General features: G+C 39.7%; 1 protein-coding gene across 1 annotated transcript in view; it reads right to left on the bottom strand.

Moving 5' to 3' along the window:
• Positions 1-12,332, bottom strand: part of Sesn (Sestrin) — a 511,698-nt gene extending 499,366 nt beyond the window's left edge. The window contains exons 1-2 of the mRNA XM_072297982.1: positions 12,158-12,332; positions 5,757-6,619 (exon numbers count right to left, since the gene is read on the bottom strand). Of these exons, the coding sequence (XP_072154083.1) occupies positions 5,757-6,230 (474 nt within the window). The 5' untranslated portion in view covers positions 6,231-6,619; positions 12,158-12,332. The remainder of the gene's footprint in view (positions 1-5,756; positions 6,620-12,157) is intronic.
• Between the last annotated feature and the right edge of the window lie 7 nt (positions 12,333-12,339).

Below are 12,339 nucleotides of genomic sequence, written 5' to 3'. Positions count from 1 at the left end.
GTCAGTGAGCCTATTCCTCGGTGTCAATGAGCTTTCTCAGATTCCGAATCTCGCTTTTACTTATGCTTCATTGCCGGTGCCGTCGTCAGAGTAAATGGAGATGTTGCATGTGTGAGGAATTTGCGATTTGACTGTTGATGCATATGATAAAGTTCGCGAGAAACACGATGGTGCCACTGGTTTTCTCTGAAATTATCTCCCAAGCTCAAAAAAAGCTCTCGAGTTGAGGCCAAAATGGAGGGGATATCCCACCCTACCCTGAGAGTCCACCTCTACATCAAGACAAACTCTCCATGCAAAGATAGGGAGCAAATACATTGACAGGGCTGCCACTTTATTTGGGGACTCCAAAACTGAAAACACGGCAACCCTGCTAATGTATTTGCTCCCTATCTTTGCATGGAGAGTTTGTCTTGATGTAGAGATGGACTCTCAGGGTAGGGTGGGATATCCCCTCCATTTTTGTCTCAACTTGAGAGCTTTTTTTGAGCTTGGGAGATGATTTCAGAGAAAACCAGTGGCACCATCGTGTTTCTCACGAGCTTTCACATACGAATCAACAGTCAAATCGCAAATTCCGCACACATGCAACATCTCCATTGTCACCAACAGCAACGACATTACTGTTATGTTAAGGAAAAATGTAGTTTGAACATTTGAGCACTGCCAAATATTAAACAATGGGCCAATACTTGTGCTGGTCACAGAATCGTGTTTTCATGCTTAATTTATTCTTGTAGATCTGGTAAAAATAATAAAATCTGCCCAAACAGCAACTTTCTACGTTGAATATTGACCTAGACATGGCCTTGAAAAACGCGATTTATGACGTCATCAACCGAGGTTGTGCATAACATGGTATGTGCTACCGCGTAGGATGACGTCATACTTCGAGTTTTTCAGGCGCGATATCTCGGTTGATATTCAACATAAGAAGTTGCTGTTTGGATGGATCTTATTAGTTTTATAACTGATCTACAAGAATCAAGTATTAAAACACAATTCTGTGACCAGCGCAACTGGTCCATTAGCAGATATACCTTGGATCAAATTGCTGCTTAGTTCAATTTCTGTTTTTTTTTTTTGAGAGGTAACAGATAGTATAATGATTCACACGCCATTCAAGCAAGAGGTGATTGAGAAATTTGTTTAGGGGGCATAGCAGATAACATAGAAGTTGAGTGACAGTTTTCATAGGTATAATGAGCAAAACTTGAAAGTAGATTTGTTATGCAAGCGTGCATGTAATTTTTTGACTTTCAACGCTTTTTATTCAAAATCACAAAAAACACTTATGCCATTTGATTATCTGCTGCCCCCTAAGCGAATTTTCCGATAAGCTCTTGCTTGAACGGCTGTGAATCATTATGTTACCCGTTTCCTCTCGAAAAAGGACAGAAATTTCACATTAAGAGATCTTCGAGCGGCAGATAAGTCCAAACTTTCCAAGCAGCAACTCTCCCCAAAATCAATGATCAAACGAACCGATGGAGATTAAAACCATTCCGGTAAACCGCGAACGAAATCCGTATAAATTCCCGGAACTAAATACGATTATTTCGGTGGGAGCTTATTCAAAGTGAACTCACGCGGAAAGATAGAAACAGGGCCAGCTGGGACAAACTTGCAGGGCTAAGTATTGGTCCGTCGCCGTTATCGATTCTCACGCTTTTCCTGCTTCAGGTGCGACCGATCGATCTCTCGCAATTTACCACCTCATTGTATTCACTCGTATAAGCTCCCTTTTTCCGAGCGGCTCGGACAGCGTTGGCGTTTATTTCACACTCAATATCAATCAATAATCATCATAATTTCCATTCTGTTTTTGAGCAAAAGGCGATTTTGCTCGAGCCCCGGTTTTGGTTGACCTAATCATATCTAAATTGAAACTTTTACCCAAAAATCTGGACAAACTTAAAGTTATACGGCATAAAAAAAAAAAAAAAAAAAAAAAAAAAAAAAAAAAAAAGTGGAAATGAAGGGAGAGAAAAAGAGAAACACCCTTGCAGATAGGTTTAAAAATCATTTATGAAATTAATTTTCTTTTTTTAAAAAAAATAAAGAAAGAAAGGATGAAAGATTCAGATGTTGTCTTTTCTAGATACATTTCATTGATAGATTCATTGATTCCCAAATTCTGTTCTGTTTTTTCCCCGTATTCAGTCAGCTAGTTTGTTTCCCTTTTTTTTACTTGATTCCGTAGCAGACTTGTGATCATTAGCAACAGTCTTTGCTCTTGTTTCTACGTAAAACTTGCAAACAAGTGTTCCCCATTTCTTAATACTTATAATTCAACAATAATTCAACGTGGCCGGTTTCAACTACAACTCACAACTTGACGTATTTTTACCAAACGGAACTATGTGCATTATGACGTGAGCCCTGCTATGCATCTATTCTCATGGATCTCAGGGCTCATGTCTCAATACACATAGTTCCGTTTGGCAGAAATACGTCCAACTGGAACCTCGGATGAATCACAAGGGCCGATTAACGGGCTGAAATTCGATGAATCGCACACCTTGCGATATCCTCGAATCAAGGAATGGGGACAATTTTCTTCAGGCAAGGATAGCCACCCTCACCGCTGTTTGTGAGCACTGCAAAATCCTGGAACTACATTTGCATAATCTCTCCAACAGGTGACGCCGTTTCGAAGTTTCCGGCGCTGAATCAACTTTAAGAATTGCTTTTCGTCTTGCTCCCTCTAGATTGGACTAATCAAAGCGACTTCGCGAGCCAAACTGGCGTGAGCGAAAAGTTTAGCCATACCATCAACGGGTGCACCAGCTTTCCTCGGGCCATATTGAAAGGAAATGCTTTCTCTTGAGAGAGAATGGCGGTTTTAAAGCGAAATTTATAATCACTTTTGGCAAAAACACTACTTAATGAACTACCGTTTGGAAATTTCCGACCAAATACTCCTTAAAAAGTCTTTAAGGCAGGGAGAAATAAATGAACTTTTTTAGCGCTCATTTTCCGATTTTTATTCTTGTTGTGATACAGCTCCTTGCAATGCCATCCAAAGCTGAAATGTAATAAATTCATTCAAATTTTTTCACTTTGTGATTCTGACAAAATCCTATTTCTAAAAAAAATCGACACACGTTCTCATTCGTCCAGAATGGTTGTTATGTCTCATACTTGAAAATGAAAACTAGAACTGAAAAATTGAAGAAAGCTGGTGATTCTAGGTTCTCTAGTAATAGAGCAGTAATTAGAAGGAAAGTCAAAATTTGGAGATGAAGTTAAGGCGTTATTAATTTTGGATGACAGCAAATATGACTGTCCACAGAAAAGGACCTCTGTGAATTTTGATACTCCTTAGGGCAATTTTCTTGGAGTTGAACGCAATAATTGGAATTGAAATTTTTAACCGAGAACACATTTCAATACTTAGAACTACGAACATATGTGTCAATAGAGGGTGTGAAGTCTCTCTGCCAACCTCATCCCGCGAAGGGCACAGGAAGAATGCATTGGAGGCGCAAACTCAGGGGACGCCAAATTTCATAAGGGTTCCCTTCTTTTTCAGAAGAAATATCTTTATGGACATTATACTTCAATAGGAATTAGACAGAACTATAAAGACATCGAAGGTCGTCTCCTCAAGTAGTTATACATTTTCATGATCTCCGCCACATTTATGGGCACTATTGGATGCCTCGAAAAAAAAAAATGAGGGTCAACTTGCGTACTGTGTTTGGCATGAGATTAGCCTTTTTCAGGATCCTTTCACAGTGGCATTTGGTGAATAGGAGAGGCACTTTTTCATTTGCGATATTTGTTTTTCAGGTTTTAATTATATGCATTTTTTGCGAGTCGAGAACGTTCAAAACAGTTGAAGGGAGAAATGAAAGGTTCTTTACTGACGCATTGACCGGGGCATCAAAGTATTTGCGTGGATGACAATAAATTGAGGGGTTTGGAGGACAAAGCGCGTAAGTGTACCTTTTGAAAAAATTGAGAAATTAATTATTTCACGTACAACTAGTCATAATGCATTTTCTGTGAAAACTTTGCCCCCAAATTCCAATTTTTAAGCATCAAAAAGTCAATTTGAACCATCTTTCCGCCATAAGGATCCAAGTAATTTCGAAACTTCAAACACGTATTCCTCGAAGTAGCAGAAACTGCACTTATGCGCCTTGTCCTCCAAGCCCCTCAATTTACCCTTGCGACAGCCCTGGTAGCATACCTACGAATGTTTGGGACGCATTTTTTTCACTTTAGTTTATTGCTGCTGCCTGGATTAAGAGGACCATAGGAAACACGAGGTCTGCGAAAAACTTTGCGTCGTAATTTTGATTGGATTTTAATGCTTGCTACAGAGTTGGGCGGGCGTGATTTTATGCAGTCCGTAATTGACCATCAAATCGGAACTGCAAGGCGCGACCGAGGGGCATTTAACCCATAAACAATGAAAACCCCATTCCCGATTTTATTTGCATGAGGGATGAGAGTGGGGTGCAGGCTTGGGATTAGCCTCGCAAGCCATAAAAACATCCATAAAACTGTAACCCCGCACAAAGGACGGAGGTTGAAGTTATGATGACCAAATGTATGATATTTCCGACATCATAAACACGCCAAGCATAATAAAATCCTCAGCGACCGACGCGACGGTCCGAAAAACTGCAGACGAAAAATTATTTCTCGTTCAGATTATAAATGGACCTAAAGGGAAAATAATGAATAACAATATGCCTTGATAGTTGGGAATAGCATGGTGCGAAATCGTGTGCGAAAGTGAATGCCTTTTGGATTCTATTTTCTGCTACTAGAAAAAAAAAGAGTTTTCCCCCGAAATCAATAAATGAGGGGCTCGGAGGACGAGGCACATATGTGCAGTTTTCGAAAAAAAATGAGATATTAATGATTTCGATTAGAACTAGTTTTAATGCATATTTTGTCAAAAATTCGCTCCCAAATTCCAATCTTTAAGCATCAAAAAGTAATTTTGAGGACATGAAATTTTCGAAACCTCAAACACGTATTTCTCGAGATAGCCACCGTGCTTATGCGCCTTGTCCTCCAAGCCTCTCAAATATGCTCTTCATATGGTTTACGAGTACATATTCCCAGAAGAGCCCGAACCAATAACTATGTAATCTCATTATACGGTTGTTACAACATTTCACACGTAGCTTTAGTGCGCTGACTCGATACGTTGTATGTAGTACACTATTTCAAGAGGGGAAGTATGTGTATTATTGACTGTGTTTCTTATCGTTAAGGCTGTAAGGGTTTCCTCTCTTTATTTTTCTTTTTTTTTTCCTTTTTTCTTTTTACAAATTTTACTACCCACATATCGTTGCTCTTCTGACGTAAGGGCGTATCATAATTTACACACAAGTCTTATTCTCCGTGTAACTTTATCCTTTCCAGGGCTCATCTGGAAGTAAACATATACGCTCTCTCGTCAGCGGAGCGATGAAATAAAGAGAAAAACACACAAAAAAGGAAATAAATTTATGCTCATTTTGAAGCATACATAAATTTATGGAAAATGGTAACTTAAAATATGAAGATTCAATAAGTATACATTTGCATTGAAGAATGATACAAGATTAACTTATGTTTGGATTGGTTGAGGTCTCGATGACGTCATTCATGAGTGCCCCAATGACTTTATCGAGAAAAGTGATGCCTCCACGATGTCATCAAGAAAGTGACGTCATCGAGCGGGTACCTCGAGTGTACGTATAGAAGGAAATTATCATATTTGGAAAATGCAATCGGAATAATGAAATTACCTTTATCATGAGTAGAATATGCTTGCTTTTGTCGCGCACGTCTTCAAAAGGACACAAGTTGGCCAGGGACGCTATGGAGGGAGCGTGAAGGGATATGAGGGAGTAGCAAGGAGGCGGGATCGTGTCTTGCTCCGAATCGTTCGAATGGCTCTGGGTAACGACCTCGGGACTGCACAATCCGTTCAGCCACTGGTTGAAGAGTTTTTCGATGTGCAGGAGTGCAGCCTCCCTTACATGGGTCTCTCGGGAGCAGAGCGGGAGTGTGAACCGGTAAACCGTGTCCAAATCGGCGTAGACCTTCGACTCTTGGTCGTTAGTTGCGCCGCGGTCGGCCGCAACCCGCAATGCCTCTTGCCCCGAACGGACGGTACGGTAGCACACGTACCTCCCATTACGCACCGTTAAAGTCGGCCGCCAAAACATTTCGGATTGAGATAAGTGCCGACAAGTTTTTCCGTCAATGTGACTCATCATATTTGGACTTTTTTTTTTTGTATATTATTATTTTAATTTAAATCTGGTGAACTCGGGGATTTTTTTTCTTTTTATAGTGTCCCTGACAACAAGACCAAATCCCCGAACGCTTGCAAACTCAGGCTAGACTGTTTTGTTTTCAAAACGCGAAGAGACATTTGAAATTTTGAGGGACGGGTTTTAATGTAGAATCCTTCAAATGATTCTGGCGTGATTTTGATGTGGGTCTTCCTCCAAGGCGAAAAGGTTAACCGGGAACGAGCCAGAGTTAGGTGTATTCTTCTGGAACAAGGACTAAAAAATTGGGAAGAGGAAGGACTAGGGTGAGCGGATCACTACGCGGCACGATGAGAAGGCACCTCAATATGTTTGACCGCTTCACTCACGACCTGGAACAAAATGTTCAATTTATAAAACTTGTGCCGCCATATGTGGGAAAAGAGCATTGTATATGCAAAATGGACTGCATTTTGCAATTAGGAACCACAATCGCTGGCTCTGTTTGGAGACGACGGATGTGCTATTAGCTCTCCTATACACTGAAGTGATTTTACCGATAGGCCAGATATTTTAGTTCCTTATTGCAAAATGGAATCCAAATAAGCTTTGTTGCAAAATCTGTAAAAATCACTTTGAAAGCCTCAAAGGTAGACATGCATGCAGTCAAAAAACTGAATTACAATAAATTACAATAAATAATAAGAATATTATCGAAACATGCTAGGGTGAATTGCGTTACATAAGATAGCAAAATAATTATATTAATCATAGTGTGAGCCCTTGATAATGGTTGTGTGGAATCAAAAGGCCTCGACTAAAGTAAGATTATCATGTACTTAGCGTATAGGCTCCTCCTTTTTTATTTTGTTAATAAAATATTGGTGCAATTTTCTGAGTCTCGTTGGTATTTGCAACTAAAAATGCACCATAACATGCACAGTACCAGTTTTAATGCCATGACTTCTCTGGGTTACACCTGAATTCTACGTTCCTAACGAAATTGATTTCGGTCTGCTGATACAAATATAGAGTCTCATTTTACGATCCAGCGCACCGCTTGCCTGATCGGATCATTTCGGTGGAGTCAGAATTGACGTGATGAAAATACAACCCCTTTGATCACAGAAAATGGCACGGCGCAGGAACGGAGAAATCGCGAATAAATCATCAAAAGTAAGTTTTTGCGCCACTACCTGAGTGCGATGTTTTCCTCTCGTTTTTGCCCCCTCCCTCCTCTCCCCCCCCCTCACCCTCCCCCCTCCTCCAGCACGGTTCAGCTTCCCTGCCGAGTCGAAAAACATCGAGAAAAATGGCTCCTCGTTGGTTGCCTTTGATCAGCTGAATATTACGCATGACCTGGTTAACGCATCGTTTTCAGGGAAGTCATTGAACGCGCCTTGAGAGAAAATAGAGGAAGCCTTTTCAAGCACATAATTGAACTGAGCTGCAAAAAAAAGGCTCTACCTCAAGCAGGTGAATGGGGAGCGTTCTGTTTGATTAATGTTTCATCTGAAGCTCGTTTGACAAATCCGTGGAGACCTATAAAAACTTCAACCGAGGCGCATACTCGCGAGTGTTTTTTCTGACTGTTGGGCTGCGACGCAAAAGGGGAAAAAAAAGTCGCTGCAGATTGGAAGCCCAATTAAAAATTATTTCTGTCATGTTGAGGAAGAACGCTCTATGAGCCTTTGAATATGATCGAGTCATATTTTTTTAAAAGAAATATTTATTTTTGCTCGAAAAATGTGATTGCATTTTTATTTCTTGGTATTTTTAGAGACACTAGACTATTGCATTGCGCACAAAATTCATCAGTAAAATGGGGAATATGCACAAGCTTTTTTGAAAATTATAATTTTAACAGAAGGAGCCTGGCAACGTTTGAATGTTCATGCGGTGTTTTGTTGATCATTAAATTAACCATTTCATCCAATTAACTGATTAATATCAAAACGCCAAGACGAATTTTGTGAAGAATAAATTTTCTGATGGTTAATTGAATCATTCTCACTTAGAGATAAAAAAAGGACGACAATTAGCAGTTCATCAAAAAATACAAGATGATAGGAAGATTGCAGCGTCAGAATTCTTGACAAGTTTTTTCCTAGTGTATCAGCATCGATTTTTCAAACTACACGAACAATTGGACTGCATTTTGCAATTCGGAACTATGAAGTCTGGCTCTTCTGGAAAAACACTTATGTGCATAGGGAAACTACTGGCATATACATACATACGAGTCGCTGTTATAGCGCTCTTTGGCGCTTTGCGACACCTAAACGCCACAAAGCTCGGTCTTCCCACAGGTTATCAGGGAGTTGACACTCCCTCATCTCACTTAACACCCCCTGTCGCCAACCTCTCACTGGGCGTCCCCTACGCCTCCTCCCAGGAGGAACCCAATCAAGCATCTTTTTTGGCAGCCTCTCTTCCGTCATCCTATTGACATGACCATACCAAACAAGTTGTTTGGTCATGACGTCGAACACGATGTCATTTTCGACTTCCATTATCTGACGCACTCTATCATTACGGACCCGATCTCTCCTAGAAATTCCTGCCGACCTTCTCCAGAAATCCATCTCCGTTGCTCTTAGCATATCCTGTGTCCGTTTCTTCAGCTGCCAAACTTCACATCCGTATGTTAATATACTTTTTACTACAGCGTTGTATATCCTCCTCTTGTTATCTTTGGAAATCCGCTGATCCCAGAGGATTCCATTTAACATCGCTATAGCCTTCCTTGCTAAGGTGTTCCTTTCCCTGATAGCTTGATCCGTCCTTCCATCCTGGGTCAACCGCACTCCCAAGTACTTGAAGTGCTCGCAGCATTTGATCTGCTGCCCATCCTCCAACTCAATGCTTTGCTGATCACCACCAAAAGTCATCTTCTCAGATTTGGATATGCTGACTTCCAAACCCCACTTCCGATATTCTTCTACTAACTTGCGCATCATGTACTCCGCGTCTTCTTGATCTTGAGCAACCACCACCTGGTCATCAGCAAAGCACAGAGTGAACAGAGTTTCAAGATCACCCAAGGGGACACCCATACCAGAACACTTCCTTTTCCATTCCTTTAGCACACATTCGAGGTAAATTTTAAATAATGTTGGCGACAAACAACATCCCTGTTTTAAACCCTTAGTCACATAAAATCCCGCTGACAACCCCCCATGATACTTAATTTTGGTAAAACTCCCTTTATAAAATCGCTTGACAGCATCAATCAACCCCCCGTTAAAATTCGATTTTTCCAAGGCCTCCCAAAGTTTCACCAACGGCACACTGTCATACGCTTTCTGGAGATCCACGAAAATTAAATGCAGCTCCTGAGCTACGGCCATTTTCTTCTCAATGACCTGGACAATAACAAAGAGATGATCTATCGTAGACCTGCCAGCTCTAAAACCAGCCTGCTCCTCTGCTTCGTGATCCTGCCATTCGTCCTCAATCTTCGCTTTCAGTACTGGCAACTACTGGCATATACGTTGTTTTTAAACCGGGCTAGAATCCATAGGTCCAAATTGCAAAATGTAGTCCAATTAAGATGCGTTCAGATTTCAAGAAAATTGTACCTCTAAAGATAGACGCGACAATGCAACTTTTGCAAAAGCGCCTGGATGCACTTACTATGGTGCTTGATGGATGTGCGCGTTGCATAGAAGAGTAATTGAAGGCACCAAGGATTTCATCTTGTCTTCGGTGGCATAAAGTATGATAGAAACTTTGTGACGTCACAAACCGAGATAAATGTTTCTTTAATTTCACCATTAAGGGCTTAGACTGCTTAGAGGACATAATTAAGTGCAGTTTTTTTTTTTTAAAAAAAATTGAGATATTAATGATTTCAAGTAGATCTAGTCTTAAAGCATATTCTGTGAAAAATTCGCTGCCTTTCAATTTTTAAGCATGAAAAAGCAGTTTGAATTTTCTTTCCGCCACAAGGGTCCATGTAATTTCGAAACTTTAAACACGTATTTCTCGCACCATAATGCGCCTTGTCCTCCAGCCTCTCCATGATATGTTGTGGGACTCATCTGGAAATGGACAGGACACGTTACTTTTCAACATCAGGTTTGTGTTCATTGTGTTAGTCCGAACCCGCATTTGTGGTGAAAGGGGGAGAGTTTTTACCTATTTTCAGTTTTATTTATTTTGGAAGCTCTACCAACAAGCCGAGAATCCATTTAAATGCACCTGAAGCGGAGCTGGGCCCATACTGGTTTGTTTCCGTTCTTTACCTTGTTTTATTTTACCTTTTACATTTATTCCCCATAGCGTAATTGTTTACCACTCCATACCGGCTGCTCTCCGAAAACAGGCTGCTAGTAAACAAGAGTGAATTGAACACCGTGCAGTGTGCACCCATTCACTCCGTGTAAATATAAAGCATTTTTAAACTTTTGGTGGGCACTCCAGGGACGGTGTACTTGCTAATTGAACAGCGTGAAATAAAAGGATGTTATTTACCTTGAAAGTTTTCAACTTATATTTGCGGAGCATTGACTGTGGATCATAAACTAGTCGATATCAGGACACGAGACTTTTGGAAGTCATTATGGTCACAGAGAATAAATGCTACTAATGTAATCTCATTGAAACGTATCATTACACGTCATGAAAGGCGGGAATTTTACTTTCGTCAATACGGTGAGCTTTTAGGTTTTGGTACCTCAATTGCGTCGCTTCAAATTTTTCATTTTTGCTTTATTTTATTCATTTATTTTTTCATCGAAAATTGGAAGTTTGTGGCATAGCGAACCGAAACACAATGGTTTTCCGGAGTAATTATTGATTTTCTCGTAAAATACCTGCGCGACACGTATCTTTTGTTCAGCCACCTTTCTACGCAGGAATCTTAACAAAACCGTTTACCGTCAAAAACATAGCGTTACTTTACCAATAATTCATTTCCGGAATATGCAACATTTGATCAAAAATTCATCCCATTGAACATGATTTTCAGATCACGTACGAACTTACTTAAAATTGTCTTCACAACTTCAAATGTAGAGGCTATTATTACACTCAAACTATTAACTAACTAGAATGATGTTTTAAATTAGTTGCTAACCATATCATTTATAATTCTGCAACTTTTGACCTCATTGTATCCATAATAATTTATCAACTGAAGATTGCGTAATCTAAAAGTTTACAAGTTTTCGCGAGAGCAAAAATTTACTTCCGTAGTATACCTTTTCAATAACGTTCAAGCCTCTACTCCCTCTTCCTGACGAAACCCTCCGATTGTCAGAAACTATACCCAGCATTTTCCAAGAGCCTTATTTCAAGTCACGATTCAAAGCGCCTTCAAAAACGGTGCATGCAACTTTACCTACACAAGCTTTTGCACCTCTTATATCGGCCTCACAGCACTCATAGCTTCATTAGAATTAAGATCGGTATTGAGTAGATAATTCATTCCTCCGAAACTTATGTACTTAGGCAATCATAATTCATGCGTTCGTGACGTTTAAATAACCTAAGAAAATTATCAAACCCATAATGGAGCACTATTCGTGGTTGAAAATTTCATCGCTTGACCATGTAGTGTCATTGCGTAGCTGCAATATATTCAACAGCTGGACATCAAATATGAACCTTTGAGCTGCCATTATTATATAATAATCGATTCTTTCAAAATCAGCCGACAAATTGTTATTTTTAAGGACTTAAGATGGTTTCATGGTACGTAATGTTTAATTAAAACCATGGAAAAGGCTTTTCAATTTAAAAAAAAAAAAAAAAAAAAAAAAAAAAAAAAACAGCAGAATAATCTATCATGGATATTAAATAACTCATAAACTATTAAAATTTCTAAAGTCATGAAGCAACGTGAACAAATCAAAATGCACGATTTTTTGGGGTGAAAGGGAATTGAGGGTAATTTCATAGATTTAATACTTTCAGAGGCTACTCACAAGAAAACTGCACTTTGCGAGGCTGATTTTTAATTTTTAACACTCATTATATTTGCAAAAACTAATTAAAAACGCGAAATTTCTTTTCTACAAAATGGTGAAATAGCGGCACCAAAAAGACTAAGAAGACCGTAGACTCCTGTCAAATCACGATGCAATCGATTACTACTGTGCTAGAAGCG

This window comes from Bemisia tabaci, chromosome 3 (genome assembly GCF_918797505.1).
Source record: "Bemisia tabaci chromosome 3, PGI_BMITA_v3".
NCBI classification, from domain to species: domain Eukaryota; kingdom Metazoa; phylum Arthropoda; class Insecta; order Hemiptera; family Aleyrodidae; genus Bemisia; species Bemisia tabaci.
The sequence above is the reverse complement of the archived record's forward strand: the minus strand, read 5'-3'. Positions and strand labels throughout refer to the sequence as shown.